General features: G+C 43.7%; 4 protein-coding genes across 4 annotated transcripts; 3 read left to right on the plus strand and 1 right to left on the minus strand.

Moving 5' to 3' along the window:
* Positions 1–1,509: 1,509 nt before the first annotated feature.
* On the plus strand, positions 1,510–2,047 carry AOL_s00080g201 (uncharacterized protein; the record flags this gene model as incomplete). The annotated part of the gene is made up of 2 exons (XM_011124576.1): positions 1,510–1,532; positions 1,627–2,047. 2 exons carry the CDS (start codon positions 1,510–1,512, stop codon positions 2,045–2,047), a joined length of 444 nt encoding a protein of 147 aa, XP_011122878.1.
* A 2,344-nt stretch (positions 2,048–4,391) lies between these two features.
* Positions 4,392–5,519, minus strand: AOL_s00080g202 (uncharacterized protein; the record flags this gene model as incomplete). The annotated part of the gene is made up of 1 exon (XM_011124577.1): positions 4,392–5,519. The coding sequence occupies one exon, from the start codon at positions 5,517–5,519 to the stop codon at positions 4,392–4,394; it is 1,128 nt and encodes a 375-aa protein (XP_011122879.1).
* A 3,177-nt stretch (positions 5,520–8,696) lies between these two features.
* Positions 8,697–9,743, plus strand: AOL_s00080g203 (uncharacterized protein; the record flags this gene model as incomplete). The annotated part of the gene is made up of 1 exon (XM_011124578.1): positions 8,697–9,743. One exon carries the CDS (start codon positions 8,697–8,699, stop codon positions 9,741–9,743), a length of 1,047 nt encoding a protein of 348 aa, XP_011122880.1.
* Positions 9,744–10,893: 1,150 nt separating this feature from the next.
* AOL_s00080g204 (uncharacterized protein) lies at positions 10,894–14,106 on the plus strand (the record flags this gene model as incomplete). The annotated part of the gene is made up of 3 exons (XM_011124579.1): positions 10,894–11,929; positions 12,006–13,301; positions 13,406–14,106. The coding sequence occupies 3 exons, from the start codon at positions 10,894–10,896 to the stop codon at positions 14,104–14,106; spliced, it is 3,033 nt and encodes a 1,010-aa protein (XP_011122881.1).
* Between the last annotated feature and the right edge of the window lie 182 nt (positions 14,107–14,288).

A 14,288-nucleotide genomic window follows, 5' to 3' on the forward strand; every position in this document is an offset into this window, starting at 1 on the left:
TCTCTTCTTTTTTTTTTTTTCCCTATTCAAGCGGCTAAAATGGACGGATGGTATAGGTACTTAACTTAAGTAGTATACGCAAAAAGCCTCTTTTAACGACGGGATGATATCATGAACTCAGAATTAATTCGTCAATTTCAAGGGGTAAAGGGGAGCAAACAAAAAAAAACTTGATCGGTGAATCAATCGGTCAATCAAGAATCAGGTTTGGAATGGCCATATGGCATGTCGACGAATTTTTTATCGGCGCAAACGGGAGGCAAGGGCTTGTCGTAGCATTCGTAATTTAACACCGATGGCTGGATCCATCTTGACCTCTAATCAATTGTAACCTTGTATAAAGGTATACGTATGTACGTCCTCCCACAGTGATACCCGGTTCAAACCTTCTGTCCGACATGATGCGAACATTCGGTATGTTCCATGTACTCCGTGTACATGTCCCCTCCAGAGAGCTGGTTTGTTGCCTCCCTTGCCCCCCAAGTAGGCGGATAGTTCGACGTTTCCCCCTTCTCCTGCATCGAAAAGATGGCAAATGGGCATCTCGGTTCGACTTGACGCCTCGTCAGACCCTAGCGAAGCAGACCACCCTTGCCATAACTCCGACTCGGTTGAAACATTCCTGTATTACTGACCTTCTTGAAGCAGCCCTTTCCAAAACTCCTCAAGGTTATAGCATTACTTCACTGCCTATGCCCATTCATGCTATGTGATGATTATATTAACTGTTAGAGAACCTGTTGACTATATAGATGACTGTCATATACATCCGTCGTAATTACGGCCTGCTTACTTTCTGACATGATGTTATAATCCTCTCCGCCGTTTCTCCTATTTGGAGCCTCAAGCTTTTGCCCAGATATTCTAACGTAGCTAGGTTAACCGATAATGCTAGTGACATGTAGCTTTTTGTTGTTTATTTAAGGTCAAGGCCAAGCTCCGACTGTACCTGTCAAATGTCGAAGCGTGAACGGTCGCACCATCGATATCCGGTATATACCTGGATCGGCTAGCCTGTCAATGGAAACAAATTCTCTAGCATACTTCTCGCTATTTATGTTTTTCCTCCGCTGTCTATAAACATTTTCGCCTAGGAGGCCGTTAACCCGGCTAGAAAATCAAGAATAGGTACCAGTCACCCGGTGATACGCCATGATGTTTTCTTGGGAAACAAACACTTCGAGCGGTGCCCACGTCTTCGCTGGAATAAAATACCTATTCAGGAACTCGGAATTGAAAACACCCGTGAATTTTTGAATAGATACCTACTAGGTATAAAGGATCAATCAAAGAGGAGTATACACGTAGACAGGGCGAGAGTAAAGCTGTGTAGCAGAGGTTAAATAAAGTGTTACAGTGCCCTGAGTTATCTCTATTCCGGCCTCAATATTTGTCCATCTATGCTTATATCATTCCTTTTTGCTTTCATTTTAAATTTTCTATACGAAATCGTCGTCCATTCACGCTCTTTTACGACCTTAACGCTCACTGATTTGTTTAAATTTCGAAATGAAGTTGCTCCATTTCCTTAGGTCAGTTTGATGCGTTAAGCCTCAGAACTGTGCATCACGCAAATATTAAATATTTTGGAAGAAGTTTAACTCACATTGCGTCTTGTAATCGCAGCCTTCTGGCCATCTGCGGCTCTGTAGCCGCCGCAGAAAAAGACGGCGCAGCAACCTCATCAGCCCCACCCACAAACATCGCAACCACTTCAGAAGCAGCTAAACCGACAACTTCTCTTCCTACATCAGCTCTAAACACCTTAAAAACTACCACTTCCAAGGCTGGCGAAGAAGCTAAAAGTGCTCCGAGTGGCAAAGCCACTACTTCTGTTGACCATCATGCTCATCATGAAGGAAAAGCGGCTACTACATCCACCCAAAAGTCTCCAGCTGGAGATAAGGCCGTGGCTGCTACTACAAGTAGCAGTGGTGCCACTAAGACTTCCGCTTTACCTGCGCCGGTGTTTAGTAATACGGCTTCAGGTGTCAAGGTTGGCTCTGCTATGGCTGTTGGGTTGCTTGCTTTGCTTGCGGCGTTCTAAGGATAGAAAGTATTGTCATGTATATACCGGCAGAATCTAGGGATGACAGATCAGTCTTAAACGTATATTGTGAGACAATGATTGGAACAATACCTTTCCTCTAAATTTGTGGATTTATATCTCGACTATCAGGCCATTCAAATTCTTCGGGAACCCATCCGGTCCGGCACCGGTGCAGGCGTCCGCACGGGTACTGATCGAATACGAACCCCAAACCCGATCACATTATAACTGCACTAACTGATATATTAGTTTAACCACTCTTCTATCACAAGCTCTGATATGCACCAGAAAAAGAGAGGAATAAGATGAATTCCTTACCATTGCGCAGCTGTTTGTATCCTTCATGGAGACCGGCCGGCTTAAGCCACCCATGCATTGTGAATTAACTAATGTGGTATTTTTAGGTGAATCAACACATTTTCCACACTTTAGAAGGTTGCACAACATTGTTTCAGCCAGCTGATAGTATGTATCAAGAAGGATCGACGGCAGGGTCTTAGGAGCTCGGAACCTTTGGGGTTCCGAAGCCTCCTCACACCTGCATCCTTTAAGCCTTGACAGATGAAATTATCTGTGTAACATGATTTATATACTTAAGCCGTCCGGAAGACGGGTGCGGATCCCACCGCACAGGTTAATTACTTTAAATTGGGAAGGAACATTCTTTTATTGTTAGTAGATTATTTAGCAGGGAATAAAGAATTAACATCAGTGGATCAGCCATGTGTTTAAAAAATAATATTGCTAAGGCAGCAGCTTTGTCAGCTTGGAATGTAGCGATCCGTTGGCTCTAATTTCTCACAAACCACGAAGATACGAATGAAATTCGATGATACCGATGGTATATTGGACGCTGACGGCCGGCTGTGAATTACTCGACTATCAATGTTAGCAACCAGATATCATTGGGTGTTCACGCATGCATAGATCGTATCCAAGTACTAGTGCGTACCACTTTGAGCTACTCTAACTCCTAGGCCCTGCGAACGTCTTCACATGCAGACTATTATTTCGGAATACTTAAAAGGGTTGGTAGCCAAGCCAAACCCGTCGGATGGTTTTTCCGTCACAATACGACATCGTTGCATGTGGCCGTGGGGTGAGGTGAGGCCCCATTTGCGTTCAACTGCCGGCTTACCACAACCTAACCTGAACGCTAGGGTAATTGAGTAGCCTGGTATCAAAAAAAAAAAAACTTCTGGAACAGAAAGTATCGACCCAGCCTTGTTTCTCAATGCAAGGTAATAGTTGTTGCGTTGTCCTTCCAAAAGAATTCAAACTTTCGATATATTAAATGCTTATTATTAGCTCATCTTCCATGAGGTTGGATGGTGCATGCATATTGATTAAGTCAAGAATGCCCAATTCTAAGAAATATTCTTGATAATACGCTTTATGCACAGTTGCCCAGCCACACCTTATCACTTGTTCTCCCGTCTCCGATAATGTCATTTGTCAGATTCGAAGGGAATCTACCCGAAAGGATGTGCGGGGTATAAAACAATCCAGCAGAATGGCCAAATAACAAGCCGTCTGAATATCTACTAGGGTAGTCTTAGGTATGTTAACTCAAATAAAGTGAGAGGGCTCGAAGCAGGGCATGATACTCAGATAAGAAAGATGGGACGAAAGGGCTGCCATGTGCCAAAGGATCCGAGGATATTTCATTGGTCGGTATTGTTAGATGGCTCCACCCTGAAAGAGCTTTTTGACGTTTTTTCGCCCTAAACGTATACATGTACATATGTACAGTGCAGGTAGAAGCGACACTGTTGTAAAGTTGTTTATGAAAACTATCACGGCTAGTACCTGGTGGACGTTGATTTTATCAATTCCATAGCCCAGTTCGAAGCCAGGTGCCGTTTCTAAGCTTACAAATGCATTCTTGATTATTTTTACTACGCCAGAATTGCCCAGAAAATTTAAAATCGAATTTATAACACATAATGACATATACTTATATACTGCGTATACAAACGTTCAAGCCATCAGGAAGCCAAGATAAATGCATACAGGAAGGCGCAACCTAGTTAAATACAGGAAATTTCAAAACCAACTAAAAGTACTACCCACTCTAAAAATCTTTTGGAATATGCTTGCATTTCGGATCGAAACTAATCGAGAAGACGAGAAATGGACCCATAAACAAAGCAGATGGATTAATCGAACAACTTGACAAAAGAAAAGAAAATTACGGTCTGAACGAAGTGTGCTAAGAAGCAGCTAGATGTATTGACAAATCTGGGCATCTGGGCAAGGGTTTTCATCGATCCTGAATGGTCATATTTTGACCCTGATCAGAACTACTAGTACTGCAAATACATTATAATATTAGTCAGCCTTAGAAGCTCCCGTCGCTTAGGTCGTCATCGGTTGGGACAGGTGTAGCACTTCGAACAGGTGTACCCGTTCGCTGGGGCGTCGTCGAAACTATTGACATTGCGCTCGTAGGTACTGGGATTGCGGTTTGGATCGTAACCTCTCCAGTGATTGAAGCCGACCTCATCATCGCACTTGCTGTCGGAGCCGTACTATTCAACCCCATAGTACTAGTTGATCCTTCGGCGGCAGTCGTCTCTTCAGGATTCATCATATCTGTAGTTGTCTCTTCAGGATCCATACGATCCATGGTTGGGGATGGGTCGCGAGTTTCTTCTGGGGGATCTTCCGGATTCTCCTCTGGTTTGTCTAGATCTGCCCATTTACCTCTTGTAACCCAGGTGTACGGAGTTTCGATAGGGCAGGCATCGCTGGTATCATTCGTGGAATTTGAACTGCCGCCACCTTCAAGATAATAAATATCGATACCCCAGCTTTTGTCTTCGCTCCAATAGCTTCTAGCCATGAATGTGCTTGACGAGTTATCCCCAATCTGCACTACGGGTTCTACTGAGCCTTGAAATACGGGGCCCATAGTGTCTTGATTAAGGAGAGAGCTTAAAGTCTCGTTGGCAATCAGGGCAGCATGATAGCAATTGATGCGAACATCAGGATTCTCCGCATTCCGATTACGATAATTGAAGAGGTATGCAGTGTATCCCTCTTTGCAGCAAAGAATTGCCGTACTGCCTTGAGGAGCGCTGGATACCTCTTCATTTGGATTAGGATCAGTGCTATGACCATATCTCGTGATACAATATTGACTTTCATCGACAAAATCATCGAGGCAGCTCTGGAGAGCCGCTTGGAACCTCCCAGGTTTGTAGGGCCCGAGGGTTTCCAACCTTTCCTGGGCAGTAGCATTGGGACCCAATCTAGCCATCCCAAACCCAGCTAGGCCTGTCCGATTATACCACTCATAAACCTGGTGCGGCGCCACCGGTACCGGGTCACTAAATCCTGGTAGGTCGCCATCGTCATCCAAGGAGTCCTGTCTCTTGTCGAATTTGGGGACACCGGCCGCAACAACACCTTGTAAGCTTGCTACGACCGCAGTAAAGATGGTTGGTAAATGTTTGTATTTAACCATTGTGTTAGCCTATAAGCTCGTAGCCTATGAGACAGAATGACAGCAAACCAAGCTTAATTAAGGTGTAAATTATACCCTCAGCCTGGGAACGCGTTAACGAGACCACCCTCGACTATAATCTCAAGCAGTGTATATGGGACCTGCCGGTATATTGTAGAATCGAGACCGCGTTCACAATCTACTAATAGACTATTCTCCCACGGTGACAATAAATAAGAATATATGGAAGTGAGAAGATTAAAGATCGAGTATGTAACGTATAACTAGATTGATAGACAATCACTAGTATACTAGAGAGCGCTGAGGGCTGTCCGAAGCCGTAATATGTTTATATTTAAATCTCTATTCTGGAGCAAGATAGAAAGTTGCCAAAATAGTGGATCTCGATATATCTGTGATTAAAGATTTAAAGGGAGTCTCGTAAGATGGATAAACTCTGCAGTTTGTCGAATATGGGCAGGGTGAATTATGCTAAGAACTTGGCATCATGACGGCTTGGAAGGACGAAGGCATGGGTTATATATATATTTTACAAGCCCTTGGGTCTCTTTCCACAAGAGGAACAGGTGGCAGATTACCGTTTGAATTTTAGTTCTCTTATGCCTTCAGTATTGCAATTGAAACAGCAAGACCATTTCTATTGATAGTTAGTATGGCACAACTGAGTACGAAAACGACCTTCACACTGCCTCAATGCAATGTCCTTAAGTTTCTAGCGCATTCTGTTAGAATTAATTGACGGCGCCTGTATATTTCGTTGTAGCCAAAAGTTTAAATTATATATAAAGTCTTTGACATAGCATTGAAGGCTATGATGTTGGGGAGAAATTTGGTCCCGATGGGTGGTTCGTTTGTATCATATAGGACTTCATATGATGCCCATTTCTCTGGCTTCTCAATCGACCAAAGTAATATAATATCAATCTAGTTAGCCCACGAGCGGTTTTACGAAAACCTATAGCTAGGCATCCAGAGGGGATTAGATTACATCGATTGAAGCTTTAGGAGGCTCAGCTAAACATCTATCACTTTGATTTTGACAGGAGGAGTAAGTCCAATTGCCTGGCAAGTGAAAATACCAAATTGTCAAAATCTAACATAACATTGCATTGACACATCTACAACCTACGTACGTAAGCTTCATGAAACTGAGTATTGGTGGCTCAAAATTAAGTTGTTATTTTTTTTACCAGGGTCTGTGAGGTTCGCGTGCGGTGTCCATATACCCAAACATACTGTGCTTCGCATGTCCAGACCACTTCGCATGCTAGTATAATCTCGATATCTCTGAATATCGATCTAGATCTGCGTTGGTTAAAACCTTGTTGTATTCTGGTGCCACTCTACCACCAGTGAGACTTGAAATTCATTGCTGAGCTTGTTTCGGGTCCAGCCTGGTCTCGTCAATTGCGAGGCGGGCCTTGTCCTCGCCATCGTATAATTGTGCCAAATTCAATAAACCAAGAGGTATCTAGATATCTGGTCACTTTAAAAATCTATTTTCCTGCTACCTCGAATCTAAAGAATTAATTCAAATTTCATTGCGTATGAGTTCCAACATGCATGTCGACTAGACTGCAACATGTTAACATGTTAACAGAGAGTCGTGTTTTGCCAGCTGTGGCACCAACTCATGCGATGTCATGTTGGGTTTCAAATTCCCAAACGTTGTGTAAGAGGATTCAACCTACAACATTGAGTAGTGAGGCAGCTCAGATCGGCTGGAAGAAATAAAGTTTCGCGACGTAGCCACTGGGAACGAGACTACCAGTAGTATAGTATACTAGTACTGTTTTGGGGGGTAACTAGCTGTACACATGCTCCGTCAGACTATACACGATTGCGCCGTATCGTTTCTGGTCAACTTCGACCAACTCGACCGGGTGGCTGTATATTCAAACACCACCTTTTCCAAGCGTGTATATGCGCCATTTCCCCCATCTATTATCGTTGCATTGGTAAGGATATCCGGATGTTAAGCATTGCTCAGGCAATTTCGAAGGCTACACAATCGAATATATTAATCGGACAAGCATGCCATGGATACTAGCTTACGACGGTTAAGTTAGCTAGGCAGTGGCAGCTAAAAGCGATACAGATGGCTACTTTTTATATATACGTAGGCAAAGTACGTTCGGGCATTCCTGTGGCATCTTGATAGTTGTGTTAGAGTTGCTAATTGGAGATATTTCTAGATATAGATACTCTGTACTTATTTCGAGGTGCTATTAATATATTAGCCAAGAACCTGTTGCGGTCTGCATTAAATTCAGATTGTAGGGTAGTCGTCATAACTAGGACCAGTAAAAAAAGGTACAGGAGAAAAAATGATGAGCCGCCTACAAGACCGGGACCAGGCCTTAAGACCAGCAGGAGAGCATTGCAATTGCGTAACTGGTCATCAAAAATTTATTGATAATATAACGGTCCGAATGAGGAAAATATAGTCCAGACCACTAAAAGTCGTAGATTTCGATAGTTTTAACGCTAAGCCCCTGCCCATTCAGATATCATGGTACCGGTTGGTGTGTAGTTGTCTCGTCGTCGGTTTTATGCTGTCTAGGCGGCTCTTGCAACACATGCTAATTCCAAACTCCAACAAAATACATGTAATGTTAGTATTTCTATATTGATTCATTAGGTGTTATATATATGTTCTTGGGAAGGCAACCGTCTTACGCCTAGTTCAGCAGTAAAACTCCAATTCGCTATGCTTCGTAAAATATATTCTTACGTCTTTTGCAATCGTTAGACTTTGTTTTAGGGGTAAATTTGCATGTGTATACCACATGTACAGGGAATATTCGAATGTTGTCTCGTACGTATACCTAGCCCCACCGACAAAAATTACACGGAAAATGTCGTAATCAAAGTTGCTTCTCTAAGCCACAGCGTTTAAGTTCTATCGATCAAAATACCGGTACTATAGTAAGGCTGCTATCTATAAAGAGCCTTATCCGGAACTATGCGATTTTTTAAAATTAGTTTAGAATCTTCTATGCCAACTATCCTATTATAGGCTCTGCGGACTGTCTTGGACCAACTGTTGATCAGAACTCCAATCAACAGTTGCTACAAATTCTGACATCAACTCTCTTTTTAAAATTTGGATTAATCCGGATTTATCTTCCTTCATACATACTCTTTTTTTACTCCGAACATCAATAGGAATTGAAAATGCCTGCTTTAGCTCTACCAGCTGCTATTGGTGTGCCTTTGCAAATGGGATATATATCCCAGTTAGCCCCGAGGCTCATCCCAACCAAGGAGTATGAGGTGTTTCCGAACTGGCTATTCGAGGATCTTTCTTACGTCAATGGGCTACAACCAGCGCCAGATTCTGAAAAGAAGCCCATTGATCGTCCTCGGACACCGATTTTTGATGGGCCATACTGCTTAGTGGCCCTTTGGAAGCATAGCCCAGATGGATATCGCTCAAAAAACAACTGGGTTGGATGGCCTCTGGGGAATCCGGATGTAGATCCAGTTAATGGCAATGTCCACAGCTATTGGGATAACATTCGAGACAACAGAAACGGAATGAGTGGCCAGTGTAATAACCTCAAAGATCTCAATAGTAACATCCCTCGACAGCTCTCCTCTTTCAGGGTTACTGGATACTGTGAGTGTGAGTTCTTTGCGGACGAGGATTGTCATCCGGAGAGTTCTAGATTTGCTGCCTACAATCGAGAGGATGAGGCGATGTGGAGAAACGGGAAAGACGACAATACGATCCAGAGCATTAAATGTAGATATGCTGAGAGTTGGGGGGGTGTTGATGGCTTTACAGTGACATTTGTCGATAATAAGACTGCAAGGCGTCCGGACCAAGTAGAAAGACTAGGACCTATCCCGGACGGTGCCAGCTTCCAAGGGACTTGGAGCCCTGGCGTTCACAGAATTGAGGACAGCAGGAAATGTCTTAAAGTTGGTCATCCAGATACAGAATCTGGAAACTTTCGTGTTACAGACGTTAGTGTCGTTCATGCTACATGTCATTTCTATCTAGATGAGAATTGCAATGAGCCAGAAGGTGGTATGGACAATCCGCTGTTTACTCTGGCGTCGACGGGTAAAATCGAATGGACAGATCAGGACGGCGGAGATGCACGGGGGAAAAATATTCGTTCATACAAATGCTTTCCTGGATATAACATTGCCTACCATCGCCAGAGCCAAGAGATATGGGAGTATATTAAGAGAATGGTTAGCAATCCAGTCTAGACTAATATTATGCATATCTGGTCTTCGACTCGTTTCTTCAAGTTTGGTATACCACAATATCTGAGAAAATTTGGGTCCTGTGGATAGAAGTAGTTTTTTATTGCTGTTTGTATACTCCCTTCTAAGTCTAATTTTGGTTTTTTTTTAAAAAGGGGCCCGCATGGCCTCGCTCCCAGGCATCACGAAGGGAGCAGATCGGCCCAAGTACTAGCAAGCATGTACATGCGCACAGCGTATCTCGAAGATATCTAGGAATATTATCACAGTACTCTGTAAATAACTAGTCCAGAAATTTATAAATAATATAATTGGAAATGCGAAGTCTGGTTTGAGACAAAGCGGAATGTTTGATAAATATAAATGCCCAAGTGCCCTGCCAATTTCTATGGTGAGTATTGTGCTAGCTATGGTATGTAGGGAAACTATACAGGAAATAAAATATAAAGGGGTCTGGCTAACCCTTCTACAAAAACTGTAACCTAAGATCTAATCGAACTTCAACCTCTGACCATTGTAGTCTGTCGAGAAAACATAGGCGCTCTCTGGTTATATAGTACTTATACGTATAAAAGTCTCAAACATAAATGGTTCTTATAATTAAGTTGAATCCTTGATAAAGTAATAACTTATAAGTTGAAAGCCTTGCGATTGATATAACGGATTCTTAGGATCCTGGAAATGCAAAGCCCTCTCGTTAGTATAAACTCATGCTTGAGTTCTGAAAGTTTTCAGCCTCTTCATGCTTCGTTTGATCCCAAGAACATTGCCAGATTTTTGTTTTTCACCTCCTATTAATTCAGCTGTAACCCCACCCAACAACAATTTAAACACCCCAGATATATACGCGATCGATTCCCATCGGCTCGAATTCTAGATTGATACTAGTTCTAGATTATTATAATCACTAACTGCGCGCTGCCCCCAATACCCGTATACTAGTATATCGCGGCTAAACGCTGAACTACGGGCTGCCTAGGTACTGCTTAGTGGGAGCCTTGTTTGCTTCCTTGGCTGGGTAGGCCTAGGTTGTAATCGGTGGAGAGTTTCATGAAATCAGGCAAGACTACACACAGGTGCTTGACTGATTCCTACTAAAGGTTGAGAGACTTAGACGGCGCAGGCGCGGGACCGTTATCCCGCTAATAAAAAAATGTCAAAGAGAAAGCGAAATAATGAAGGCACTCTCGGGGAATCTTCCTTGCAGACAGCCACAGGCTCGATATCCTTACGAAGCTATACGATCGGATGGATATGCGCCCTATCCCTTGAGATGGCCGCGGCAAAAACAATGTTGGACGAAATCCACTTAGAAGCTCCGAAGATACCCGATGACGATAACTCTTACATACTCGGATCTGTTGCCCATCATAACGTTGTTATTGTCTGTCTGCCGGCAGGAGGGTACGGGACGATAAATGCCACGGCTGCAGCCGCAAGGTTAAAAGCTAGTTTTCCATCAATCGAACACTATTTGATGGTTGGCATCGGCGGGGGTGTACCTGACAATGATGCGGATATTCGACTTGGTGATATCGTAGTCAGCATACCCACCACAAATCTACCTGGTGTCGTCCAGTATGACTTGGGAAAGACGGTTGCTGGAGGCCACTTCCAAAGGATCGGTGTTCTCAATAAGCCTCCTCACGCCCTACTAAGCGCTGTAAGCAAATTGCGGGCGGATCACAAAACGAAAGAACCATCTATATCACGTTTTATTACCCAAGCCATTCAAAAGTATCCTCTAATTCAGGATAACTTCACTTATCCTGGTGCACAACAAGATCAACTTTTCGATTGGGAATATGAGCATACCGGCGGGGAAACATGCAGGAACTGTGACATCAACAGGATAGAGAGGAGGGCTTCTCGGTCAAGCCCAGAACCCCGAATTCATTACGGCGTGATTGCATCCGGAAATCAAGTTATTAAACATGGCCAGATGAGGAATAAACTTGCAAAAGAGATGGGTGTATACTGCGTCGAAATGGAAGCCGCCGGCCTGATGGACACCTTTCCATGCTTGGTGATACGGGGAATTTGTGATTACGCCGATTCCCATAAAAACAAAAAATGGCAGGATTATTCGGCAGCTACTGCTGCTGCGTATACCAAAGAGCTCCTTTGCTTTGGAATTCCGGGGGCGAAAATACAAAAACAATCCGTTATCATTCCAGATCATGATCAAGGTACGCAACTCTAAGGGCTTTAAATTCTAAGGCCAATATACGAGTGGCATTATTCGATTTCTAACTCATCTATTAGAAGAAATTGAACTGCTGTTTCTTCAATCGCTTTCGTTTCTTGAGATCGATAACCGACGGGATAACATCGAAAAACCTATTCGCAATACCTGTGACTGGTTTTTCGAAACCGAAGTCTTTACACAGTGGCTACAAAGACAAGATATTGAGCTTCATAATGGAGTACTTTGGATTAAGGGCAAACCCGGTGCTGGGAAGTCCACGCTGCTAAAGCACACATTGAATCATTGCGAGCGTCTCTTGAAGGATCATATGATTGCAGCATACTTCTTTAGCGCTCGCAGTAGCGAGAGGTTAGAGAAATCTTTTATTGGCATGCTAAGATCGCTGATCTATCAGGTTTTAGACCAAGACAGTCAGTTATGTCAGAATTTCATTTCATACTTCCGCAAAAAGAAGAAAAAGCACGGGCCCAAAATTTGGAATTGGTCTGAAGGCGAGCTTAAAGATCTCTTCATTCGAGCCGTCACCCAAAGCCAACGGCCGATTGTCCTCTTTGTGGATGCGCTCGATGAGTGTGATGAAGCAGAAATCAGAGCCGTCGTCGCCTACCTTGAAAATCTTAGCTCCGTTGCTATTGCTAGTAAAACTGATCTCTCAATTTGCCTGTCAAGCCGCCACTATCCCACCATCACGATGCAGAAGAGCCTCCAGATAATTCTTGAATCCCACATCAACCATCAAAAAGACATCGAAATTTATATACAAGAAAGACTTACGCCAATGATACCGGAGACTCAGTGGATTCGGGCGGGAGTGCGTACGAGGGCAGAAGGAGTTTTTATGTGGGCCGTTCTTGTTGTCGAGATGCTCAACCGTGCATTTGACGAAGGTGACATCGCTGCTGTGGAGTACAAGCTTCGACAAATACCTCAAGGCCTCGAAAAAGTCTTCTTAGATTTGCTAGGGAAGGACAACACACATAAAGAGGAAACTCTTTTGATTCTTCAATGGCAGTTGTTTGTAGCCTCCGACCTAGAACCTCAGGGATTATATGAAGCCGTAATAGCCGGGACGGCTCCTGAGAGCTTAGTTCCTGAAGCACGACAAAATCCGCTCATCACCCTAGACGTTATCAAGCGATATATTACCAGTACCTCGAAAGGGCTTATCGAGGTTTCCAAAAGTAGTTTAAGATCTCAATTTATCCACGAGACCGTGAGAGACTTCCTCCTTCGGAATCAGAGGCTTGAAACTCTATATCCGATTCTTAAAGATCAGATGGTTAAAGCAAGTCATAAAAGGCTCGCTGGCTGCTGTCTTACGGCTCTAAAAAACCCCCCTTCTGAGGTCTGGAGTTTGCAGGATATTAAATCGATACTGGCGCTGCCATCATGCGATTTCTTTTATTATGCGGCAGCTAATATCTTCTATCATATCGGGCGGAAATGCTTGATACAGAGCTGGCGCATTTCCTGGAGGTTTTTAGACAACCTCACGTCCTCAAATTACTGTATTGCATTGGCCTGAACGCCAGGTTTTCTGTTAGAAAATTTACTGACAGCGATCTGCTTCAGGTTATATCTAGAAGAAACTGCCCAGGCCTCGTCAGGATTCTGCTGACAAACGGTAAGATAAGCGCCGGAGCTGTGGGCGTCAACATCAATCAGAATCAACCTCTCGTTTCCGCCATACGGAACGTAATTTTATACAAATATTCCCTAGAAACCATCGAGGCACTCATTGAGGGTGGATCAGACCCCAATCGGGCTGGATGCCCGCCAGAACACGGTACCAATACAACCCCGTTAGAAGCTGCAGCACTTTCGCGATTTCAGATGTCGCTGGATCACGAAGAAGTTGACGTTAGTACCAACATCAACATTATAAAAATGCTAGTGGCGGCCGGCGCAAACATTAATCTTCAACGACCTTCTGGGAGCCTGCTACAGACCTGTATTACACAAAGAACATGTAGCAAAGCAAATATCGCTGTGATTAAGGCTCTAATTGACCTTGGCGCTGATGTCCATGCGGAGGGTGGTGGTTACAAAAATGCATTAGATGCAATGAAGGCGCGAACTTGCCGTTGTCAGGATTGCAATAATGGCCGCGAAGAGCTCACTCGGGTACTTATGAATGCGATGCAACTTGAACCATAGCTTCAACGCCGGATTAACACCTACCTAAGTGTTTGCCCTGTCAGTGTGGGATCATTCATGAGTTCTCTTGGGGGGCTGGTCTGGATTATCTCGTAAACCAGGATTAATTGCTGCTGCGCAGCAGCAGTCTGGACCAACTGCAACTGTGTTACAGATTTAATTACTTATGGCAGTCATACGTG

The sequence above is a fragment of the Orbilia oligospora genome (genome assembly GCF_000225545.1).
Source record: "Orbilia oligospora ATCC 24927 unplaced genomic scaffold scaffold00080, whole genome shotgun sequence".
Lineage (NCBI taxonomy): Eukaryota > Fungi > Ascomycota > Orbiliomycetes > Orbiliales > Orbiliaceae > Orbilia > Orbilia oligospora.